This window comes from Phodopus roborovskii, unplaced genomic scaffold (genome assembly GCF_943737965.1).
Source record: "Phodopus roborovskii unplaced genomic scaffold, PHOROB, whole genome shotgun sequence".
In the NCBI taxonomy this organism is placed as follows: domain Eukaryota; kingdom Metazoa; phylum Chordata; class Mammalia; order Rodentia; family Cricetidae; genus Phodopus; species Phodopus roborovskii.
The window spans coordinates 16,483,852-16,510,268 of NW_026125391.1; the positions used below are offsets into that span (position 1 = coordinate 16,483,852).

The 26,417-nt window shown below is 47.0% G+C and overlaps 1 protein-coding gene across 9 annotated transcripts in view; it reads left to right on the plus strand.

Annotated features, from left to right (window-relative positions):
- Positions 1–26,417, plus strand: part of Atxn7l1 (ataxin 7 like 1) — a 227,479-nt gene that overhangs the window by 183,492 nt on the left and 17,570 nt on the right. For all 9 annotated transcript variants that reach the window (XM_051175139.1, XM_051175136.1, XM_051175137.1 and 6 more), the window contains 3 exons: positions 13,648–13,922; positions 16,645–16,727; positions 17,668–17,918. In XM_051175139.1, coding sequence (XP_051031096.1) covers positions 13,648–13,922; positions 16,645–16,727; positions 17,668–17,918 — 609 coding nt within the window. The remainder of the gene's footprint in view (positions 1–13,647; positions 13,923–16,644; positions 16,728–17,667; positions 17,919–26,417) is intronic.

Here is a 26,417-nt window from a genome sequence, read left to right on the forward strand (position 1 = left end):
TCACACAGCTGAGAGGTCGCTGTGCACAGTGCTGAACTACAGGGAAGGATGAGAGCAGGGTTTCAGACTCGGGTGGCTAGGCTAGGCTCCTACCACTTCCTCAAGCGAAGGAAAAAGAGGGCAGGCTCCATTAGAGTCTGTGCATCTGCAGGGGGCTGGGAAAAAACTGCAAAGAGGTACCTGGTGGACACTGAACGTTTGGTCCTCTGGGTCAGGAAAGATGTAGGGGCGGGACAGAAGATGAGGTTCGCCCCTGTGGGCAGGACATTGACACCATGGGTGTAGATCAGATCTCCCAAAAAGGAATGTAGCATGAAGAGAACAAAGGAAAAAGGCAGGGAGGGCCCTTGAGAATGGGAAAGGAGGAGCCCTGGACGCAGGGTGTCCTTTCTGCTGCATCCTATCCCTGTCTTCCTGCTCCTAATCATCACCATTCTTATGTCCCATTCCGTTGGTCAGTTTGTTCCCGGTCCTTTCTCATTCACTTCCCCCTGACCAACAACCTGATACACTGCCATTCTGCTCTCAGCATATTGTCTTTGCCCGTGATGCCCTCTCCCCATGATGCTCTCTGTGTATGGTCCACCATACATTTCACTTCCTTTGTCCCACCTGCTCAGGGGTGACATGGTGTCCCCGGCATTGTGGCCTGTTGACAGTTGTGCAATCCAGGAGCTGCTGTCACTAACACTAACACTTGTTGAGTTGAATGTGGAACAGAGCCAAACAGGTCAGTTGAAGGGACCTTGTGATTCCCTGGAGGCATGGCCTTCTGTCTAAAAGTGTTTGGAGTAGCAGTGTCCAGTGGAAATTCGATGTGCATCCCCACATCCGATTCTAAACCAACAGCCACCTTGAAAAAAGTGAAGAGCGGTATGAAATTAACTTTCAGCAATGGATTTCCTTTAACATACTGCAGCCACAGTGTTATCATTCCGACACACAATTGGTAAGCTAGTCCACGTTCTCTTCATTCTGTTCCTGTCCCTATGCCCCACCTCCTCCCATCCCTAGTCATGGTCGTCCTTTTATGGCACATCTAAGTTTATGGGAATGTTTAACCCATTGTCAGATACTATTAAAAACTAGAAACTGTCTAATAGAGTCACATACTCAAGTGGTCCCAAACATACTTAGACTCGCAGTCGTAACTGAATCCACTTTCTCTTTTTAAGTTGTTGTGGATTTAAACTTTTCGAATTCCATTCCTGAGTCAGAGAGCAGCTGCCACACTGCAGTAGCTAAGTAGTCACCAATGGCTGCCATGAGAGAGAGAAAGAGAGAGGGAGAGAGAGAGAGGGAGAGAGAGCCCAGACATTGATGTGTTTCTTAGTTACCCTGAATGGAGGCCTCTGGGTCTTGAATTTGCAAGTGTTGATTGGTCTCTTGTTCCTTTATTGTGTTAGCCTGGTGTTCTGAGCCTGTAGTGGAAGAGAAGGGAGACAGGTAGAGATGTCCAATCAGAGTGTGTTGCCAATTGACCCTTCAGGCCACAGAAGCACACAGCATTGCCTGCGTATGGGGCTGGCAGCCTCAACATGGAATTAGACAGCAGGTATGGGGATATCCTTTTGCAAGTAGCTCAGATTTGAATGCGTGGCTATAAACAGTGCCTCCATGTCAGGCTGATCCCTTGGTATTTTCATGCAAAGTTGAACAAATCTTCAGTTGTATGATTTTTGCCCCCCCCCTTTTTTTTTTCCCTGTGGCTTAGAGAGGAGAAAAATGCACTTTAAATAAGAAGAAAAGGGAGGTTGGGCATGGTAGCTCATGCGTTTAGTCCCAGTGCTTCAGAGGCAAACAGATCTCTGTGTTCCAGTCTATTTGTATCTATATAGTGAGTCTCAGGGCTGCATAGTGAGACCCTGCCTCAAAAATAAGTAAGTAATCAAACAAACATAAAATTTTAAAAGAAAGGGGAAGGCTGGTGAGATGGCCTAGCAGGTAAAGTAACTTGATTTCTTCCTCAGAGCCAGCTCCACAGGGTTGTCCTCTGAGACACCATTACAAACGTTTTGCCATGCGTGTGCCCCCCGGCATGCACTATAAGAAAGGGAGGGAGGGGAAGGGAGAGGAGCCAGGCTGGTAGTACAGGCCTGTAAGCTCTGATACCTGGGAGTCTGGGGCAGGGGGATTAAAAGGTCAAGGCCTGCCTATGCTCCAGAATGAGTTCAAAGCCAGATTGGACAATTTAGCAAGACTATGTCCACAGAGGGTTAGGGGTGTGGCTCAGTGCTAAGGTGCTTGCCTAAGTACACAAGTGTTCTGTCACCAGCATGCTAAAAAGAAAGAGGAGGAGAAAGAGGAAGATACAGTCACGTGTTACTAAATCTGTCTGTCCCCTTCGAACTGCCTGAGAATTCACATAGTAGTCCCTTGATCTTTCACCCAAAGCTCTCTGAGCCTTCTCCTCTAGTTTACCTGCTTGTTATCAATCACCCTTGAGGTAGTCAGCAGCTACAGAATGCCTGACTAGTGTCCCTGTGGTCCTTAGTGACAGAGGGAGGTGGACAAGATGATTTAGTTCCTAGGTAAAAGTCACTGGGAATACATCCACAGTATCAGCTGAGATGGGCGAGTACATGGGCCCAAGCAAGACCTCATCTCAGGAAAGAAAGGAAACTGTGGCTATTTGGTCTTTGGAGTCACAAAGAGCATTTCATCCCTCATTATGAGTCCCAGCTCAGCCAGGTCCCAGGTCCTGGCAGACTGATCCCCAGCCAGCCAGACTTTCCTAGCTGCAGTCTCTTCCCACCACAGCCAGTCCTGGCATGGAGAGATGTTAGCTGATGTGGGCAAGAGGCAGGGAGGAGTTGGGAAGAGGGTTTCCTGCCCTGGATGGCTTGTTGCCTTCTCCTTGAGCCTTATCAACTCGCACGTGTGTGCTGAATGCTAAATATGCTCCACTATTAAAAATGCAGGAGATGAGCCTGCTGTTCCAGAAGGAAAACGAGCCAAAGCAGAAGAAAAATCAGCAGGCTCCTGGCCTCCCTGTGCACACCCTACAGCATGGTGGGGGAGGGGCTCCCTCTTTTCAGCTGACTCCTCCCAAACATATTTTTTTTTTTTTTAAATGGGAGGTGAGCCTTCTGGGAGAGAGGGGGCATGTGGGAGTTCATGTGTCCTTCGTGGTGCTGGCATGAATGGGGGGCAGGACCACAGCTCAGGATGGATGATTCCCAGAAGCTACAGGGAGTCATATCAGGGTTTCCGTGCAGGCTGTGAAATCTTCCCCTTTCCAGTACAGGCCCTCCTCCACACACACACACACACTCCTGCACACACACTCCTGCACACACACTCCTGCACACACACTGCCAGAGAAAGAGGTGTGTCCCTGCTCTGCTCAGAACTCACCAGTAACTTTGCGTTGTTTGCCTTGAGTGAAAATCAAACCCACTTGTGCTGAACTGCAGAAGGAGGTAGCAGAGGCAGGCAGATGAGAGAAGATAGGACAGAATATTCAAACTCCAGGCAGGAAAATAAAGCCCTTTCCTGGACTCGAGGCACCACAAATTGAAACATGAACCCCTCATGCTAGTTTCCAGATGAGTAGGGACAATGGACAGCTCCTCGAAAACAAAACTCCCAGTGGCAACCAGGGAAAAACACAGAACAGGCCAGAGAGGGGACAAAAGTTGTAGTGGAAAGAAATATGAGCCTTGAAGATTGGTGGTCATGTCCTTTGTGGTTACACAGCATGTTACAATTTTAGGGTGCTTTCACAGCTCCAGTCACAACTGAGCTTCAACGACCACTTTTTTGGTGAGACTGAGACACAGAGATATAATGATTGGCTGAGTCACCAAGCACAGCTGGACAGTAGCAGAGCTGGTCTCTGATTTCGAGTGCTGGGATTTCAAGGACCACGCTTAAGGAGGCCTGGAGTTAAGCCTCATTCGCTTTCCTGAATGAGCTGGCGAAGCATCTCTGCGCTTGTGAGCCTGCTAAGTGCTCAGTGTATGCCACCGTGAGCCCCTCGGAATAATGGCAGGGGGCTGTCACTCGAGAAAGAGGCAGCAGTGAAGGATTTAGCTCAGGGGCATACTTGCTTAGCAAGTATGAGGTCTTGTGTTTAGTCCCTGGTATTGGGGTGGGAGTCTGGGAAGTACAGGAAGAAATAGGGAGGGTGTCCCAGCAGAACAACCCAGCCCACAGAAAAGTCAGAGCCTTGACTATATTATGATCACATAGGAGAAACCCAGCAGCGCTGTGGGAGAAAGTTCCTGGGGCCACGGGCCACTGGGGCCAGAGGGGTAGGGTAGGTACTTCGTTAGGCTGTGTATTCTGCAATAGAGAACTCCCCAAAATGTTTAATGGTCAGATTAGTAATGAGAATCTCTCTCTCTCTCTCTCTCTCTCTCTCTCTCTCTCTCTCTCTCTCTCTCTCTCTCTCTCTCTGTGTGTGTGTGTGTGTGTGCATGTGCAGCATGTACACCGAAGCTATTATCAGGGCACTCTGGCACCTGTCATCCAGGTTCCATGAGTGATGCCAAGGCCTGCACTAATTGTGTAAAAGGTGCCTGTTGTTTAAGGTACACAGTATGATCAAACTGGAATGTCAGGAAATAACCAAGGTCTCTAAGTGTCGAGTGATGTGGTAAAAGTAGATTTGTTAGTGCATGACATAGCTTCCTGTGTGTCAGAGTAAAGGCTAAATTCTTGGAAGGTTTTTACTATGGGCTCTGGTTTCTGGATAGAGGTGGTTTAGGAATAAAACCTCCTGCCCAGGATTGGGCTGCAATACAGAATATGGAGAATAAGAATGAGTAAAAGCAGTTGAGTGTTGGTAGCACAGGCCTTTGATCCCAGCTCTCAGGAGGCAGAGGCAGGTGAGTCTCTGTGAGTTTGAGGACAGCCTGGTCTACAGAGCTAGTTCCAGGATAGACTCCAAAGCAATACAGAGAAACCCTGTCTCAAAAAACAAACAAACAAACAAAATTAATGAGTAAAAGCTGGGCATGGTAGTACACACCTGTAATCCAAACACTCGGGAAGCTTGATGCAGGAGGATCACTGTGAGTTTGAGCCATGCCTAAGCTATAGAGCAAGACCCTGTCTTAAAACAACAACAAAGCCAGAAGATGACTCAGTAAATAAACTGCTTGCCACGCAAATATGAAAATATGAGGCTTGAAGCTTAGATCCGCAGAAACCATGTAGAGCTGAGTGTCATAGTATGCACCTGCAGCCCCAGGACAACGACAGTCACATGGGAAGTTGGGAAGCCCCCTAGCACGGGGCTACGCAGCAGTAAAAGAGAGACACTGCTTCAAATAAGATGGAAGGTGAGATACGCACATGAGTGCACGCACGCGCGCATACACACAGTATACAGAATGCATACACACACACACTACACACAATACACATATACACATGATAGAAAAAAAAAACAACCAAAGGCAACTGTGATGTCTCACACCTATAATACTGGCAGACACAGGATGAGCTGCATTTTCAAAGCCAGTCTGGTCTACATAGTGAGTTTCATGCCATCTATAAATAAATGAGGCCACCAGAGACAGACTGACAGACAGACAGACACACACAGAGAGAGAGAGAGAGAGAAACTATGAAGGAAAATGGATGAAGGAGAATGTCCCTGTTGCTGTTCTCTAAAGTAAAAGGGAGCAGCAGGTTTCAGAGCCCCTAGTCATTTCCTTGTTGTGTTCAGGGTGACTCCTTAAAGGGAGAGGCTGGGGCTGGGGCCCCAGGGTCAGCACAAGTGTCCGCTCCCACTCCCATCCCTCCTCTGCATCAGCATTGGCACCAGGGCTCCAAGAGACCTTAGTGCCCTGGCCCTGGCACACAGGTAGCAGGCTCTCTGTTAGGCCTACTTACAGCTCCAATAGTGGGAGACAATGACCTCTGGTGGTCACACAGAGAAGTGTTCCCACCTGCTGTTCCATAGCCAGGAACTCTTCCAGAATCAACTAGCTAAGCTGCAGTCCCTAGTCTGCCCTTGGTGGCCCTCATGCTGTTTCTGCAATAACGTGAGTCTTGATGAGCAGTCGCCTGAACTGTGTGTCTGTGGTTCTTAGTTAGGGGGCAATGCACTGAGTACTTGGTGGGGTCTGGAGCTGTCCTTGAAACCGTCTGTAGTTCGTAGCCCAAGGCCCATTGCACACACAGCTGGCCCCAAAGACAGCCTGCATGGCAACAGATGCCCTGCTACATTAGACTTTTTAGTTCCATTCTACTCTCCAGTGTGCTGATTCTTCCTCAGCCATAGGGTCTAGGCTCTCCAGGAACACTTAGCTGTCCTTGGTCCCCAGTCTCAACTGGGGACCTCTTTCAGAGCACCACACCCCAGGAAGCCCAGAATAACAGACTAACAAGGAGGCTGGGCTGGTGCTAGGGCCTGCTTTATCCTCTGGAACAGCCTAGAGGGGTAAACACAGCCTCTCCAGAAAATGGAAGGTGTCCATTTCCTGGACACCATTTCCTGGACTGCAGGAATTGTCTTAGGCTGGGCTTCCTGCTTACTCTGCTTCCAGAAAGCTCTACTGAGATACAAGCTCTAGTGACTAGCCCAGGGGATGCCTAGGGCTTGAGAAGCAGAGTGAAGAACCCCAGACAAGGGGTATGGAACGAACTGTTCAGCCCTTCTGTTTTCCCCACTGTGCTCCCAGAATTGCTCTACTAGGGGGTGAGTTTGGAAGCCACCTGCTCTCACATGCCTGCTGCCTCCTGCCACTCTGTCCATCCCTCCCTCTCCCCAAAAGACAAAAGAGACAAAGGGTTCCTGGTGTTGACCATGACTTGAACCCCAGAAAGGGCTCGTGTAGAGAGAGAATGGTGTGGCTTTCCTTTTAATTTCACCTCAACCTATTGAGGCTGTGCTTTGCGCCTAACTTGCCCATCCTGTCTACTTCCTCAATGAATCTTTTCAGATGCCATTGTCTCCTTTTTACTGACAAGAAAACTGAGGCAGAGCCTCGGGGCTGAGATATGTAGGCAGGTCTGCCCCACCATGAGAGGAGGGAAGAGCTGAAACCCGGACTCATTCACTGGCCGCACCATCATCTTTTTGTCCATTCACAAGGACAGAGACCTTTCGAGATTGCTGAGACCTTCGAGCGAGAGAACCATGCATTGTGCCCTCACCAGCAAGCATGTAGCCATAGGACATGCAGGAGTCCAGGGCCGGGTATCTCCAAAGTCAGCGAATTTTCCAGAATATTGACAAAGCATGGACCTTCAGTTCAGCCCCAGTTTTCTTCCCCAACTGTTATGTTATTTGCTTCTGATCAGTGTGTGTGTGTGTGTGTGTGTGTGTGTGTGTGTGTGTGTGTGTGTTCAGGCGACTTCTTCTTTTTTTTTCTGAGACAGGTGTCATTGGTCTGAGGCTCACCCACCGAGCAGGCTAGGCTATCTGCCCTTGAGCCTCCTGTTCCCAATTCGTCAGCACTAGGCTCATAGGCTTGCTCCCCAATACCCAGCCTTTTCTATGGCATGCTGGGTAGCAAACTGAGGTGCTCATGCTAGCACAGCAAGCACTTTCCCCTGCTTCTGACCCTTCTCTACAACTCATCAAAGTCAGACTGTTCAAATAGCCATGTCCACCCATACACTTGTCTCAGGGGAAAATCCCATATCAGGTAAGGAACTAAGCCTTGTGCCCATGCTCCATTACTAGTGAAGATGTTGTAACCTTCTTGACCAATAGCTAGCTTTTGATGAGATCTCCATATATTCTGAGTCTTGCCGACCAGTTTAGGAAAAAAAAAAAAGCTACTGCCAAGACTACTCATCCCCAGAAGCTGTGTGGTCTGACCACATTTCCCAGTTTACTGAGGGTGTGCTGTGTAGGAAAGAGTCCAAACCATGGAGTGACTGCACACGGTGCTCTCTCTTTTTACCACGCCACCATACATAATATTAGGTTAGCCCTATAGGTTTTCTTTACAAGCCCTGTGGTTGAATATCTTCTCTTTTGTTTGCTAAAGGTATTTACAAAGTGTTCACAGATACCTCAGAAGCAGGGTAAGGGGGGGAGTTGTTCATCAGGATTTTTGTGGTTCCTACTACATCTGCTGTGGCAAGGCAGTATTCTATGACTGTTCTTTACACTGACTCTTGGTGGGACCACCTGAATCCCAAACCTTTCAGACTGTCCCTAGTATTTCCTCAGCTTAAAGAATTCCAATTAGAAATAATTTCTCAGTGACAGCCTTCCCCCAACCCCTCAATGCATCTACAAGTGCCAAGTAGAATTCCTACCCCAGGAATATGTTCAAAGGAGTTGGGTTTCTTTTTGTTGGTATGATTTGATGCTGCTACCACTTGGAAGGCAGAAGGCTGGGTGAAATGGCCTATCAAGGTTCTGCCAATAAGTCAGAGACCCAAACTTCTGCCTGGGTACTCACACAGGCATGTGGGTCTTTGTCGAATGAAGTGTTGGAAGAAATCAGACAGCCGCGAATTCACATCAGATACATAACCCACAGCACAAATACCATATGTCCTCACACTCCTGCCTGTCAAATCCATCTTTACCCCACTCTGTTAAGTGGAGAAAGGCTGGTGATGATTTTTTGCAAACCTAAAGACTTTCCGAGCATAAGGAAGGCATATCTGTTGATAACAGAAAAATAAACCATGATCACCTTGAAGTCGTGGCTGGCAGGGGGCAGCTGGCCCTGAAACCCAATGATGATTCTCATAATGACACCACCATGATTCTCCACCTCTGCTCTTTTGCAGACATCACTGGGCAGGGAGGGGAATCTGCTTGATGTCAAGAGAACCATTTTTCTTAAGGCCAGAAGACCTGCCCTGGTCTAGAAAGATCAATTCAGACAGGCCAAGCACACAGGAGGAAGACATGGGGAGCCCAGGCAGCACAAGAGAACAGAAGGTAGACACTTCTGGTGGTGCCGGGGGTTGAGGGAGGGCCCCACACTGGAAGCCTTCCCAGGACGAGGCACAGAGCTGCATGTGCTCTCAGCGTATTAGATGCACCCCACATGAGCTGCAGCCCTGGGCTCCTTGAAAGAGTTTGTGCCAAGCCCACCAAACAGGCATTGTGAAAGCAGCAGGGGCTTAGTGGGGGCTCCTGTCTTCTTTTCAAACACATCATCTCAGGAGGAAGACCGTAGAGACTTGATAAATGCAATGAATGATGAGAATGGAGGAAGTATGTAAAGGCATCCCTTGAGATGGAAGGGGGAAAGGAGTTTGGGGCTTTTGGCTCCCTTACCAGGCTTGTGTATCACCTTCACACAGAGAGAAATTCCTTGCTTAGTCAGTGTTCTGGATGCTGCCACTTAACCAGCTCCTTCCCACACATGGACGTGTTTTACTTGGTATGGTGGCATGCAGAGATGATGGGAGATGGCAACCCTGTAAAGGCAGGGTCAGAATATTTGGATTCTTTCCAAATCAAGGGGGAAAAAAATTAAACCTGTACTTGAGGGCTCACTGTCATCTGAAGGAGCCCCATTGCCCCCACCCCGCATCACGTGCCCAAGGCTGACACATCACTAGCTTGGGAAGTGATGGCAGAGGGAGTTCAGGGAGCTAGAAGGGAGAAGGGCAGTGGGCAGTTCTGAGCTGGTGGCTTGCTGTGGCTGCACTAACCCAGTCCTGGGATATAGACAGGTTCAGGTGGCTGCATGTGTGGGGGGGGGGAGGGGGAGGTGGACACAGATCTCTCTTCTCTAAAGAAGACAGTGCTTGGGGTCCATTGCTGTGTGGCGCCATCTTGTGCCCATTCGTGTCCTTTGTTCATCACTTTAGGGTCTTGGGCCAGCCAGTATTAATGAAGAAAGAAAGAGGTCTGTTTAGAATTTGTGCCAGGTGGCGGTAAGGATGGCAACATTGTGACTCTCTTGTCCCTTTCTGGGGACATTTCTGATCCTTTTCGATAGCTCACTGTCACAGAGCTGCCTCCATTTCTGCCTTTCTTCCCCTCGCCTTCTCAGCCCCACCCAAAGGCAGGTGACCTGAGACAGGTCCACATCCTTTACTGCAGAGAACTGCCTGCGACCCAGGAAAAAGTACCAGGGACAGCTCCCACGTGCAAAATACTGCTTTCTTTAGCTGGCAAATCCCTTTTGGATTCCTGCTGGAGAGATTTTTACCCTTTCTCTTCTGCTGACACAAGGGCCTGCTCCCCTAACATCCAGGATATCTGCTTAATGGCTAGCTCCTTTCTAAGCTCAGGAGGGCCTTAGAATTCTCCATCAGGTCCTCTGGACCAGCATTTGCCATTCTTTGGCCCACAGGAATGCCCATCGCTTTCTTTCCTATTTCTGGTGGATTCCATCTCTACATCTTGCCTGTGGGTCCCGGGTACTAAATGTGGGTACCAAAGACCAGCTGAAGTTGTAGAAGAATTGCTGGTGCAGACAATAATGGGCAGTAGAGGAAATTACACACGAGATCGAACAAGAGGCCAGTAGGTAGTCTGACTCAAGTGCAGTTATACAGTTAGGAAGCTTCGGCCAGGAGCTAGCTGCCATGAAGGCTGTGCCAACATCCCAGTGTACCCGTGTGCATGTGGCTTCCTTGCAGAATACATTTGACAGCAATTGATGACTCTGAAATATAGACTGCACTGTGAGCATAAGAGATGCCAGACAATTGCTCTGGATTATTCCATCCCAGACATCATTTTGCTGAAGTCAAGGACACTTTCCACAGAAACTAGAGGCCTTCTATGTACTAAACCCTGCTTTTTCAACAAGAATCAGATCTGCATCTTGAAAGTCTTCATTTCCTTCTGTGAAGTAACATGACATTGTATATGTGTATTATATATACATCTATAGATCTGTAGCTCCATAGATATAAAATGTATGTGTGTGTGTATATATATATATACACACACACACACACACACATGCATACACATAGACTTGCTGAAGTATAATTTAGGTTGAATGAATTTTGTGATTTATAGGATAGGGTTATTACTTGGTGCTTTTTTAAAATGGTGGTAAAATGTATATATAACACAAAAGTTGCCATCTTCTAGCATTCTTTTTTTTTAACTTTATTTTGTGTGCATTGGTGTTATTGCCATGTTATAGACAGTTGTGAGCTGCCATGTGGGTGCTAGGAATTGAACTCAGGTCCTCTGGAAGAGCAGCCAGTGCTCTTAACCTCTGAGCCATCTCTCCAGCCCCTCTGGCATTCTTTTCATCTTGCAAAACTGCAATTCTACACCAAGCCCATCATGGCTCTCCCCTTCCCCCGCCACCGTCCTGCTTTCTGTCTGCATGACTACAGCTACTGTAGGTACCTCATGTGCGTGTGGTCATTTGCTTGTCTTTTTGCCACTGGCTTGTTTTATTTAGTATGATATCCTCAAGATCTAGCTATGTGTCAGAATTTTCCTTCCTATGGAAAGCTAAATACCAAACGCCCATGTGTCGTATTAATAGCCATTTGGCTTCCATTCTGTGGTTATCCCTGCCATGGATAAGAATGTAAATACAATCCTTCAAGGCCTTCATTTCTAAACCAGGAGGGGGTGGGTGTAAAACACCTGTAATTCCAGCACTTGGGAAGTGAGGCAGGACAATCAGGAATTCAAGGCCAGTCTTGACTACATAGCAAATTCAAGGCCAGCCTGGGCTACTTGAGACAATATCTCAAAGGGAGAAAAAGAAAAGCCCCTGCTTATTGTAACCTGTGCTTTAAAAAAAAAAAACTGAATGAAGAAATGAGTTGAGAAGAATTATATTTCATATCATCATATAGTTCGCCTTTTTTGTCATCGTGTCTTTTTATATTCCTAGTCTGTTTTCTGATTCTATGATAAGAATACCCCAAACTGGGTGACTTACAGTGAAAAGAACTTTATATCACACAGTGAGAAGGCTAGGAGGTCCAATATCAACCTGATGCCATCTGTTGAGAATCTTCTTTCTGAGGCACAGTGTGGCAGAGCTCATCACTTGATGAGGGCCAGGAAGACCGATAGCTTAGATCTCTCTTCCTTTTATTATAAAGCCACTAGCCCCATGGTAGAGCTTCACCCATGTGATTTCAATTCTAATTACTTCTCATACCCACCACTACCACCATGAGCTCGAGCTTCCAAACACTATGAGCATATCGTCTGGAGGTTGAAGTTTCTACCACAGGAATGCTGAGGGATGCCAATTTCACCAGAGAGTGTCTATATGGCTTCTCAGCAAGTACCCACCCAAGAGTTTCTTCAGCAGTTAGCATACGGGTGCTTAGAGAATCACACGAAATAGAGTAACTAAATAGAATAACAGGTCAGCCCCCATCTCAATGACTACAACACTGATCACGGGCATTGTGCATTATTACTAAAACCACTATTCCCATCTCCCTACTCATAGGCTTGAAGTTCCAAGCCCTTCTGCAGGCCGAGAAGACACATGGCCCAAGGGGGGAAGTCTAAAATATCCAGCCCCAATCTGTTCCACGGCTGTGTGCCCAATGGCAAAGACCTACAACTAACATCTGTGGTCCTGTTTCAAAACCAGAATGGTGGCAGGGGATGACAGAGTTGCTAAAATAATTTCATGAACAACTTGATCAAAGAAATGATCTGTGAGCACATCTTAGAGAAGTGAGAGCCAGCCATGTGGACAGATAGGATTCCTCCCTGCCAAAAACAGCTTCTCTTTCATGCCCTACATTGTCTGCAGGCATGTGAGAGCCATATTCCCCATCATTTGGCATTCAAACAGCTAAGCAGCTCCACTCTCTCTGCTCAAAGATGATTGGGGAACTGGAGTGTTAGCTGTCTACCCTCCTGCCAGGAGAAAAGGGAATCTGGTTCAGAGACCAAAGCAAAACTTATTCATCTCATCTTTCAAGACCCTGAGATGCATTCCCCCACAGCCCCCCAGACACAGGGTCTTCCCGCATTAAAGAGCAGCTGAAATCAAATGCACATCCGTTACTGGAGAACTAGCAGGGGAGTGGGGCAAGGTGACAGGTTCTGAAGAGCGAATGCACACCTTTGTGCTCTTGCCTTCTTAAAATTCATTCTCTCACCTGCCAGTCTGGAGAATTGCCTATTTACATAACTAGCTGCCTAAAAAGGAATATTGGATAATGGTACATGGTGGCTCACTCAATTTGAGCCATCCTCAGGATGTGAGCATGATCCAGAAGCCCTCTGACAGCATGGCATACCCCCACACTGACCTGCAGCCATGCTTCATGTGGTGTGAGCCTGGCAGCTAAACAGATGTCAGGCCTGGATGGAGCCTGGGTGGGAGACTCTTCCAAGCAGGAGAATGGGGGAGGGGACCTGATTCCATGGTGGCAGGCTGTCTGCAGGGTGGCAGCCTGTCCTCCTGGGCTTCACAGTCAAGGCCTTGTTTTGCCCAAGGTACTGTGTCAGAAAGGGCCACATGTAGGGCCCGAGAAGTGGGGAGATCAGAGGATCCATGGGGGTAGTCGGCCTGGGGGGGGGTTAATCAGTGTGCTGCCATCCTGGGCACTGTGCCAGCCTCACCCCCCCCCCCCCGTTGGTCCTTTCCACAACACAAATCTCCCTCCCATTAAAACGGGAATCATGCTGCTCCCTTACAGGAGGAGTATAAATAAGTGATAAGGAGGTGTTCTGATAGCAACAGTTGGGTGTAGCTCCTCGGTGGACCAGATGTATCAAAGACGGCAGCTGTGCATGTGTGTTCCTTTATTTTTCAGCGTTCCAGTTCCTGTAGTCAGTTTAGAGAAAATTCCTAACCTAGTGAAGGCAGATGGTGCCAATGTCAAAATGAGCTCTACAACCACTACCACAACCACTTCCTCCTCCTCTGCTGTCTCCACCCCACCTTTAATTAAGCCCACCTTGATGTCCAAGTCAGTGCCACCTTCACCAGAGAAGATCTTAAATGGCAAGGGGATTCTTTCGGCCACCATAGACAAGAAGCACCAAAATGGCACCAAAAACAGCAACAAGCCTTACCGGAGACTTTCAGGTACGTGTGTGTCATCGTGGTTAGAGTCCGGCTCATGATAAGACTAAGACTGTAACCCATCTGTAACCCATGATGTGTTTGCAGAGTCAAAGAACTGTTTCATTTAAGGCTGATGAGAAGTGTATCTGGACCAGCATCTGAAAGCACCAGGGAGGACTAGTGCTCTCATTGCCCAGTGCAGAGATGATCACTGGCCAAGTTTCAAATTTGGCTAAAGTTATACTAGAAGTCCAGGAAGTGGGAGGCTCTGCATCAACCAAGAGTTGTAGACTCTGAGGGTTGTGTTAGCCTAGTGTCCCAGTACATGCACACCACACTGGCATGGCTCACCCTGAAGCTTCACTGCTGTGAAGCTGGGCTGTCAGTGGGACGCCTCATAGCCCATGACATGTTGGGTGGGACAACCCAATCAGCTACTGTGCGGCAGAGGAGAATTGTAACCTCAGCTCTTTGGTCTCCTGGTTTCTGGGTTGACTCTGCAGTTGGGGCTGTAGCTGCCTTCTCCACCCATAGTCAGGCTGGAATTCCCACTGGGAGCTCGCTTAGGTCATGACTCAGCCCCTTGAGCAGATGCATAGCCTCTCAGAGGTGACAGTTGCCACTTTAAAGGATGGTGTTTGCTTTGGATCTGCTACAGAACTAAATCAGTCTTGTTCTGCTGTCTCCAGATGACTGGCTTAAGCTATGTACCTCACAGTTTTGCACATATCATGGGCTCTCTCTAATGTATCTAGGAAAAACAACATGCAGGGAAAGCTACCCTTGAGGATGTGTCACATGCAGGCATGGTTTTTAAGCAACCAAGCAGGTGTGATTTTAAAATTCTACTTCATATTTAATTGTATTTTCTATCTTATATTGTATTTAAAAATTGTGTTTTGAAAGTTCTTGGGCCTACCCCCAAAACATTCAAATGAAACAACTCTGCACCCCTCTCCATATTCTGTTTATCCACAGCCAAGATGAAGGGAGAGCATCATAGGGCTTCATTGTATAGACTGAGTCCTCCGTTGCTAGCTCTCTTCTCAAATGGGACATGCCAGCTAATTTGGCAGAGGTGGATGGCAAGATCCCTGTGTGTGTGTGTGTGTGTGTGTGTGTGTGTGTGTGTGTGTGTGTGTGTGTGTGTGTGTCGCACAATGTCCAAAGGCTATGGGTCCCTCATTGCTGCAATAACACTACCTTGGTTTCTTCCAGCCTGTGTCTCTCTCTGAAGTGGGGAGAATTTTGTGTTTTGTGGGTTGTCTTGTCTCAGTGGGTCTTTGCTTGTTTCTTTCCTTTCTCACACATTCAACTCCTATCACTTGCCAAAACCCTGTTCAGTTCCAACATGAGGTGCTGTTGTGAGTTGGGCACAGGCCTGACTCTGGCAGACCAAAGTGAAAGACCTCCACAGTAGGCACCCGCTCAGCTCAATCACTGCCTGCTGGACAGAGCTCTCTGTGTAGAAAGGGAGGGAGACATTTTGAGGGCCCTGGGGGCGGGGGTGAGAAGAGTTTGTGCACAGCATCAGAGCCCCTGATTGCAGCACCCTCTTAACCCCCAAACCTTTGAAAATAGAACATCCATTTATTATGCTCCAAGTTTTTGCCAGCAATTTGGGACAGTTTCTGGCTACGGAACTCTCTTGAGTTTGCAGCCATCAAGGCCCTCACAGACACCTCACATTTCTAGAGAACTGACACCCCCTTAACCACCCCTTCTCCCACCAGTGATCTGCTACTTACCACCCTTCACACCCAGAGAGCTGTGGCATTCCTGCTCTGTAGTTTGCTGGTGCCTTCCAGAAACACCACAGATTCTCCTAAAGCCTGAGGGTCCTGGAAAGATTGCCACACATCCCCACATTTTGCAGATGTGGCAAGCCTTTTTGTAATTCCCAAGGAGATAAAGGATCACAAGAGGCATCAAAAGAACAGTTAGCAGTACCTTCCATGGAAGCCATCAACAGTCTTGACAGAAAGGAGAACATGGGGGAGGTGCCCCCCCTCACAGTCACCCTTCATCCCTCAGGCCAGTCAGTGTGTCCTGTCTTATCCTCCTGTGTAGTGCCTGGGCCAGGGCTACAGGCAGTGTGAGCTCTGAGAATAGCAGACCTACTTTCCTTGTGCCTTCACGTTCAGCCTCACAGAGGTACACTGCCACACTTTCTCCTGCCCCTGTCAGTGGCGCTGCCTGAACGCGCCTGGTTTAGGAAAACGACTTTCCTGATCTATGAGGCCATGTGGAAAGTCTTCACCAAGGGCTTTGTAAAGCACATGGGAGACCATTTTGACATGTCAGTGAACAAGCTTCCACTGAAGTGGATAAACCAGAGAGAGGCAGAGGTGAGGATGGCGGTACCCAAGGGGTTCTCCAGAAGAGAAGGAAGGGGCATCTTTAGGTTCCAGGTGGGTCTCCCTGTTCTGCAACCACTCTGCCCAAAGTGTCAAGGACCTGTGGGACTATTTTAAGTAAAGTATTTGCAATCAGCCCCCACCCTGTTCTCCGTCCTGCTCCGTACTGGACTGTCCTGGTTCATAGTGGAGCACAGTTTCCCAGGGTGGTTCTTGAAACACTTTAGCAGCTGGTTGGGGTGGGGGGATCAAAACAGGTTGCCTGACAATGACAATGACTCACTTGTTGGTGCAAATGTGCATTTTTTTTTTTTAATGTAGTCTTAATGCCAAATCCTATTTAGTCTCCTTTTTTTCTTATATTTTTTGTTTGTTTCTTAAACCAGAGAGAGAATTTGACCCAAATAAACACTGTGGAGTATTGGATCCCGAGACAAAGAAACCTTGCACAAGATCCCTCACCTGCAAGGTATTTCTCTTTCCATAAAAAAAAAAGAAAAAAAAAAAAAAGAAAAGAAAAAAGAAAGAAAGAAAGAAAATACTTCCTGCTCTTGCTGGGGCCTTTGTCAAAATGTTTGCATGCCACTCTCTGCACACCGCAGGGTGTGGAACCTCGACATGACCTCCAGCTGTTCTTTGTAAGGGAAATGCTTTCTTCTCTGTCCACGGTAGCATAGTGTTTGCCTCAAGCTGGCTGGCTTTTTAAGGGGAAGAAGGAGGGGGAGAAAGGAAAAAGGAAAAAAAAAAAAAAAAAAAAAAAAAAAAAAAACCACCCTAGGCTTCCAGTGTTACTTGGGAGGCCAGACAGTAAATTGTATTTATAGGCACTCACAGGCGGTTCTAAAGCCTGCTACGTTTTAATGTATGCAAGAACGGCGGTGGCGGCGTCAGCGCCCAGAAAGGCAGCCCGGAGGGGAGGATGCGGTGCTGCGCCCTGATCTAGCCCCTCTCGGGGTGGCCAGGGGACAGGCGGACTCTAGGCCTCCGCTACTGGGTAGCCTCAAGCCTCAGATTTCCTCTTGTCCTTCCAGTGCCTCTTGGGATCCAGGCTACGGCCCTGTTTGCCTGGGCCTCTGGAGCCTCCCACCCGCACCTGGTTGATTCTAGCTTGCCCTCGCGGGTGCCTTTCATCTGAGGTTGTCCTGGGTTCTGCGCAAGAGCTGTCATCTCATGGCATTTGTCTGGAGGAAGCTTTGGCTTCTTAACACCTGGAGTGTAGGGCATGGTTGCGTTCCGTTCGAGCGGTGTCTGCCTCTCCCGAGCCACAGAACAGGAGCTGTTGCCTTGAAGTTGACTTTTTCAAGCACCTTCAGTTGCCTATGGTTGCAATTTTGGAAATGCAGGCCATGGGGAAGCAGGTGTATGTGCTGATCAAAGAGGCTGTGCTTTCTCATCTCTCTTCTCCGTAGACACACTCGCTGAGCCATCGCAGAGCAGTCCCGGGTAGGAAAAAGCAATTTGACCTCCTCTTGGCGGAACACAAAGCCAAGTCGCGGGAGAAAGAAGTGAAAGAACACCTCCTGACTTCCGCTAGGGAAATACTTCCGAACCCACCCGGACCGGTGCCTGATGCTCTGCAAGGATCTTCCGGGAGCACGGTGGCAGAGCCGAAAGTACCATCCCCACCAAAACCCAGGCCACTCAACTCTGTACTTCCCAGGTAAGTCGGCATGGGCATCGAAGCAGCCCCAGCCCTCACTCAGTCAAGGCACTGCACTGTGCCAGGGGTTTGTATGTGGCCCGCGGGTGCTTTAATGAGAGCTTTTAGTCCAACCTCCCAAGGCTGGGTGAAGTTTAAATAAGATCCTGCGCCAAAGGGGCTCAGCCCGGTGCCTGCCACACAGCACTCAACAGATTTTACTGCTGTAGTCACTCTTGCCAGCCTTCCTAGCAGACCTTACCCAGACAGTGTGTGTTTACAGAGCAAGAGTGAGCTGGAAATAAACACCCACCGGAGACTGGCACTTCAGCCACCTGGCAGCTTCCTGTCTGCTTGGGTTTTATGGGGGAAGCCTGGGTAGAGAAGTAGTTAGAACAACTTATAAGCTTCCAGGACCACTCTTGCCCACTTGTCACAATTTCTTATGACTTATTTTCACAACTCCCCCGAGGTCTGGATGAAGGAAGGGGGAGGTCGGTGGTGTTGAGGGCCAGCCACCTGTTTCAGTTTCATTTGGTTGCACTGAATGGAAAGGAAAGATCAGGAAACAGAATCACGATCCGTTTGGATTAAAAGCAGTTTAAGATCTGTTTGTTTTGATGGGCAGGAGACCAATTGTCAGGTAACAGGGACCAGAACTAACTACATGTATTGAAAAGTGTTTATGGAGGACTCCATCCTCAGGCAAAGTGCTGTCGGACTAGGGGGAAAAATGCAACCAGACCCTGCTTTCCAAAAGCATAGAGTTCGGAAAGCAAGACTCAAATGTTCATGCTCGGTATAAAAAGGAAATAATACTATTCACCAAGCATACAAATAGTGGTAATCTGATTCTTTTTTTTTTTTTTTTTTTTTTCTTTTTTAATGCATGAATCCCAAAGGGTCATTGTTCAACCAGCAAGTAAGCTTTCAAAGAACATCATTAGAAAAGAGCAGGGAGTTAGTTGGCTTTTAAAGCAAAATTCTCACGCCTTTAATCCCAGCATGCAGGAGGCAGAGACAGACCCATTTCTGTGAGCTGGAGACTAGTCTGGTCTATAGAGTAAGTTCCGAGACAGCCAGGGCTACACAGAAAAAAAACCTGTTTCTTTGGTAGCAGCTGCTCATGATCTTCTACCTGTTGCTGTTTGAGAGAAAATGGAATCACTCTCACAACAGTCCCTCTGTAGTGTGGTTAAGCCTGGCCCCAGGCAGCCTTAACAGTTAACTTAAGCTCCCAAAATAGCTGCTACCACTTCAGTTTCCATCACTGTAGATGCTCTTATTGACGAAACCCCTTCCTATGCATGATCGTTTTATAATTACTTCTCACTGTGATGCCAGGTATCGGTCAAAGGTGTTACCCTTGTTTTAGAGTGGAGAAGACAATTCCATTCCAAAATCACGGGCTTCAACTGTGTAAGCAGCAGGTCCCCTTTCGCCACCACCCCTTGTAGATGCTTGGAACTTCAGATAAAAACCAAACTCTGTATATTCTATGTTTCTTTCTATACATGTATTCCTATGATAAAATTTAATTTGTAAATTGGACACTTAATAACAAAACAAAATAGGATGATTATAAAAATATATTGTAATAAAATTATCAGCATTACCAATCTTGCCCTTTGGAACCATGGTTAAATAAAGCAAAGGTTACTTGAATTCATATACTGCCATCCTGTTGCAGTTGGCCCGAAAATGACTAATGGGAGCAACATATAAAGCATGGATATGTTAACAACTGATGACTCATACCCTGGATGGGACAGAGTGGGGCCACCCAAAATTTCCCTGTACTCCTCAGAAAACTACCTGTGCTAGGAACTTAGGAACTACTTATGCATACAATTTTCTATTTAATATTTTAGACCTCATTTGACCATGAGTGTCTGAGACTGGAAAAGTGAAATCATGAAATCATGGGTAAGGGCAGACTATGTAGACTGACTTTGTAGCTCTTGAACATTTTTTTTTTCTTCAATAAAACTCACCCTTCCACAATACCTGATACTGGCAGATTGACCTCTATCTGAAACCACCCAGAGCCATTATTCCCCAGAGGAATCATGGTGGATCCTCCAAGGATTCCCCAAGCAAAACCAGTTTGATAGCTCTTAGTGTGTGTGTGTGTGTGTGTGTGTGTGTGTGTGTGTGTCGGGGGTGAGGGGCTGAGATGGGGGTCTCATGTAGCTCAGGCTGACTTCAAAATCTCTACAGAGACAACAAGGCTAACCATAAACTCCTTATGGTCCTGCTTTAGCCTTCTGAGTGCTGATCACAGGCAGATGTCCTTTGAAGTCTGACTTAGTCGACTCTTTCATTAAACATTTCTCCAACAATTTCTAGCTGATGTAGGCTCTGCTTTACCAGTGTTTCTGAGTTAACAGAGAAGTAAGAGATGGCTGCTAAAAATAGCACAGGCAGGGAAGCCCCAAAAGTCTTCTCAGTTTTGTTCCTTGTGCTGTGAGTTTTAGGAGAATGTCCACTTGCAGGAAACAGCAGGTGCTTATGTTTTCTTTGGGAAGCAGGAGACCTGGATAAGCTTCATTCTGAAACAAATGTCTTACAAAGAAAAGAAGCACAACTTCAGGACAAGTCTTAGTAGAATTCTGTAGCGTCATTCTGTAGAATTTAACATCACAATCACACAAAACCTCCAAGAGCACTCATTTACTCCTATTAATGGCACACTGTGTGTGTGTATGTATGTGTGTGCAATAGATATTCTATCAGTAATAACAAGTAAAGATAAAGATAGATACCACACATAAATGGATTTTTTTTTTTTTTGAGACAGGGTTTCTCTGTGTAATAAACCTGGCTGTCCTGGAACTCACTTTTGTAGACCACACTGGCTTTGTACTCACGGAGTTCTCTGTCTCCTGGGTGTTGGGATTAAAGATGAACACAATCATTGCCAGGCTTGAATGAAAATTTTATAATTGTTTCCAATCACAGACAATGGTAACACATATGACTTCTTATACATCTTTTTGATGACCTTAACTGCAACCCATTCTTGTGAAGGATTGGTGGGTCTAGACTTTGAAAATCATAAATTAAGTTGGGGTTGACGGTGTACACCTGTAGTCTCAGTAATCAAAAGGATATCACAAACTTAACACCAGCCTGGACTACATTGTGAATTACAGCTTAAATTAGATAACAAGAGTTGCAACAGGATTGACGCAGAACCCTCACCTCCATGCTTTCTGACTAGATAAGTTTAGCCATGGCTCCAATTCCCTCCAGCCTCAGACTGCCCAGCTATAAAATGGAGCCAATACAAATTTAGTGATGGGACCCAAGAGATGACTCGGTGGCGAAGGGCACCTACTGCTGTTCTTTTTGTTTGTTTGTTTGTTTGTTTTGAGACAAGGTACTGCATACTTTCTATGTAGTTCTGGCTGTCCTAGAACTCATTCTGTAGTCCAGGTTGGCCTTGAACTCACAGAGCTCTACCTGCCACTGTCTCCTGATTACTGGGATGAAAGGCCAGTGCCACCACATCTAGTGGCACTTAGTGCTCTTGCAGAGGACCAGGATTCAGTTTTCAGCACCCACCTGGCAGCATACAGCCACTGTGACTCTGATTTCTGATTCCAGGGGATCTGCTGCCCTCTCCTGGCCCCTAAGAATACCAGTCACACATGTGGTGTACATAAGCAAATACTCCCCAGCTGTGGTCATTTTGTGTTGCTGTTTAAAAAAAAAAAAAAAAAAAATCACCTGACTCTGGGCAATGTGTAAAGGCTATAAAGGAAAGAGGTTTATCTGGCTCACAGTTCTGGTGGCTAGGAAGTCCAAGCGGCATGGCACCAGCCTCTCATAGCGCCTCTCTGCTGAATTATACATGAAGGAGCATCAGAAAGGAAAACACATGTGTGAGCGAAGGAATGAAACCAGAGAGCAGTCAGACTCCCTCTTGTATATGAAGGTTGGTGCCTTTGTCACCTAGTTACCTCCCTTTTACTACAACTTGAAGGGCCCACCACTACAACACCACTACCTTGGGAGCCAAGGTGGCAGGATGTGAGCCTTTGGGAAAAGTCCTTATCCCAATTATAACACACAATCATTGACTCCTTTTCTTTGTCCTTTACTGTAAGGGAACACAGAGAGCCAAGGTTATAGGTCCCAGCCCAGCCAAATGCATCCAAACTCTATAGGACAGGACAGGGAAGGGAGGGGAGGGGAGGAGAGGAGAGGAAAGGAGAGGAGAGGGGAGGGGAGGGGAGGGGAGGGGAGGGGAGAGGAGAGGAGAGGAGAGGACAGTCTACCTGGGTTGTGATGGGTCAGGTTACATCTCCAAGTGGGAGATAGGTTGTGGAAACCAGAGCCAATGAAGCGTGGGTATTGCCCTGGATATATTGCACGCATCCAGACTAAAGCTTAAACTGGCCAATGCCCATGGGTCTTACAATGCCAAAGGTGATGTGGAAACAGGAAGAAGGTCCTAGATGCTGAGTGAGGCTAGGGATATGTCTGGAGTTACACTGGGAGAGCCTTTTTGGCACATTGCACACATTTGTTGTCCTTGACTTCTGTATCCGTGACTTCTCATTCTGGAGGTTTGAAGCCAACAGACTGATGCAGGTGGTCTCATTCCCTCCTTTTGTTTTTGCTTGTTGTAGTTTTTAAAGATTTGTTTTTTACCTATTTTTTTTGTTGTTGTTGTTTATTAGGGTGTGTGTGTGTGTGTGTGTATGCGTGTGTGTGCGCGCGCGCACGTGAAATACTGGTCCTGGGACTTGAATTCAGGTTCTCTGAAAGATCAAGTGCTGTTAATTGTAAGCCATCTCACCAGTTCCATTTGCTTTTGTTTTGGGGGAAGGAAACAGGAGCTTGCTATATGGCCCAGGTTAGCCTCAAATTTACTATGTACTCTAGGCCTCAAATTTTTAAGTCTTAGGCAGAGGCAGGTGTATTGCGGTTTAATAAGGATCAGGATAAACAATCAGGCCAAACAGATGTTTATTCAGGGAGAAATAACTCACAACATAGACAGGTAAACACCAGCAGGTTCCTGCTTCCAAGAATGCCTCCGGAAGTCTTCCTGTCCCTGGGCGGCTTGCAAGACAGCATCTCCCCCCCTCCCCCCAGACCTAGTTCCACAGGTCACTTCCCCCCTGGCTCCACCCCAATGGGCGTGGTCAGTGCCACAGAAGGAGACAAAATGAATATCCCACTATACAGGTTCAAGGCCAGCCTGGTGTACAGAGCTAGTTCCAGGACAGCCTCCAAAGCCACAGAGAAACCCTGTTTCAGGAAAAAAAAAAAAAAATTGTAATGCTTGGTAGGGTATGGTGACACATTCCTTTCATCCCAGCACTTGGTAGGTATAAGCAGGTGAATCTCTGAGGTCCAGGCCAGCCTGATCTATTTAGTGGGCAAGCAGGCATGCGTATATAGAGAGACCTTGTCTCAAAAAAAAAGTGTGAACTATACCTGGCTTAGGCAGTCTCCTTATTATCGTCTTTGTCACCTGAGTCCTTTAGACCTTGGTTTCCCTCACTTGGAGCAGTGTGTGGCCAGGATAAGAATGTATGTGATGTTCCGCTTCCTCAGAATGACTGGGTTTAAGATCACTCTCACACACTGAATACTCAGATGGTTGCCATGCTTCTGCAGAGAGGCGGGTCGGGAGTTCATGTATAGAGTGCCACAGGTTGGAGAACTGTCATCACAGAGTTTGTCTTTCAGCCAGAGTGTCAGGTGGAGAGGCCCAGGTGATGAGGTGTTGAGAGCAAAGCGTGAACAGCAAGTAAACAATCTCGAATGCACGGTGACCTCTAGTCACTAGACTCTGGTGACTTCTCTTGCCACCACTCCTCGCCCAAGCCTTGTTTCTTCTGAGACACAGCTGCTTCCAGTAAACACCTTCCTCCAGGTACCGCCTGGAGTTTTGTCCTCTTAGAAGGCTGGAATAACATCCCTGCCCCTCATCTCCAGGAGGCTGCAGACAGACATACGGAGGGGTGTTGTCCGTGCTTCTGTGTGTGTGCTCGCCCACACACCACCTCCACACCATCATCTTTCTGTGCTCAGAGCCTGTCTGGCAAGTTCTGGGTCTTGTTCATCTCTTCTTAGGAATTTCCTCTGTCTACCTCCTTCCCTCTTTTATCTGGCAACTGGGACTTAGCTATTGAGTATTTCAGCCATCTTTTCTTTAATTTAACTTCATTTTTATTAAAGTTATATATTATTATATTATATAATATATATTATATATAATATTATATTATATATATTAAAGTTATATGGGTTCACCAAATAGTGCCAGAGGCTTAGAAGAAACACCAGCGGCCCCGGCCAGGGGGCTGCATCACAGCTGTGCTGTTTCCTGGCTGCGGCCACCTTCCCATCGGCCTTGCTTGTCCACTTCAGTGGAGTAGTTCCTTCAGTGGCTGCCTGTGAAGAGGTGCATGGGAGATCAGGTTTAGAGTCCTTACCCAGCAAGCGCACTTTCATTTTGCATTAACACCGAATTGATGATCTCCGAGAGTACATAACTGGATTGGAAATCATTTCCCTGCACAACTTTGAAGACATTTTCCCATCGACGGCCGGCACAGGGACACAGAGTCTAACACCCCAACTCCTGTTTCTTTGTCCTGACAAGCTTACACCTCCAAAGTCTGGGGTACTGAAAGTTTTCAGGACATCTCTAATGCACTTAATTGTCATTATTTATTTTCCCTTTTTGGAAAGTGAGCCTCACTGGACAGCCCAAGCTGGCTGTGAACTTGAGATCCTCCTGCCTCTACCTTAAGAGCACCATCATACCTCTGGCAGTAGACATCTTTCTTGCTATAGAGCTCTTTTTCAGTTGCTTGAAGCTGGTACTTGATAGATTCATGCAGTATGGAAATACCTGTCCTCTTAGACACATTTCTACCCGCTATTGTCTGTATTTTCATTTTTTGTTTGTTTGTTTGTTTTTGTCTTCTTCTTAGTTGAATATTGGGCTTCTTTTTCCTGATCATTTAATTTCCCCTTTTTCTTTAGATTCCTTATTGTGCTTTGTAATAGGTTGTCTTTTATTTTAGTCATTTCTAATTGCTTGCTTGACTGGTTGATTGTGTATATAAAGGGGCACATATGTGTGAGTGTGTGTGGTGCATGTGTGTGTGTGTGTGTGTGTGTGTGCGCGTGCGCGCGCGCGCACTGAATACTTCCCTCCCTCCCTCATTGGTTCTTTTTACTTCCTTCCTTCCTTCCTATCTTTCTTTGGATTACACTAGATAGCCCAGGCTGGCCTTGAACTCCTGATCCTCCTGCCATAAACAGGAGGTTTTGCAGCCCTCAGTAGGTGCAGATACCAGGCTTCCTAGAAACTGCACAGGAAGTCAGCTCCTCTCCTGGTACTCGGTGCTTCTCCAGCCACTTGGTTTTATAAATCTATGGGAAAATCTGCTCAGACTTGTATCAGTTCAGGTTCTTTGGGTACAGACAGCAGAGCCTTGAACTAACTATTGATGCTTCAGTCATTAGGATTTTGCCCCAGTTTGACAAGCAATCCACAGGTGAGGGTACAAATCCCCAGAGATTGGTCTCTCCCTTTCTCTCTCCCTCTCTTCTCTCTGTGTGTTTGCTATGTTGGGGCCGTATGTGATACCTCATATGTGGAGTTAAGAGGGCAGCCCTTTCCATCCACCTTTATGTGACTTGAGGACATTAAACTCAGGTCCGCAACAGCAAGTGCTTTTGACCACTTCTATCTCAACGGCCCTCTTTCCCCCCCACCACATCCCCAAAATATTTCTTATCTTATCCTCTTTAGTCCCTAGGGCTTTATCCTTCAAAACTTGCAGCAAGATGGCCACAACCATCTCAGGTACATCCAGCTGCAAGGGTCCAGATGAAGCTGAGACCACTTTACAGATGTATTCTTCACACATTCTTTTAAATACCCTGTATATTTAAAGCAGTTTTAGGTTGATAGGAAGATTGAGTTGACAAGACAGACATTTCCTATGTTCCTCCTGCCCTTCCACACACATTTGACAAAATTTCTTTGTTCCTCCATCATTTCAGCGCACATGCACACACACACACACACACACACACACACACACACACACACACACACACACAATAAATGTTCTTTGATTTCCTGTGCCCCCCTTTAAGCCAATCCTTAGCAGACACAATTAAAAATAGCCCACATGGATTCAGGATAGCTACCACCATCTTTCTGCTATTTGGTGTTCTTTGGCTTTCTTGCCTTTTTAAAAAGCCCTTAAATATCCTGGTTGTGGAATCTGGGGAGGGAAGTTGGTGAATGACTGTGATTCCTATACTTCATTTAATGGAAGCTCTTTACACTCTGGTATTATTGCATAATCATTCACTATAGCCAAGAAAGGAAAGCAAGCTAAGTGTCTGCTTATGGAAAACTGTAGGTTCAAGGCCCTAAAAAAGAGGGCTAGAGTTATAGCTTAGTGGTAGGAAGGACACTTTGCTAGCTTGCATAAAACCCTGGTTCAATCCCTCGTAGACTGTGGGAGGGGCTAA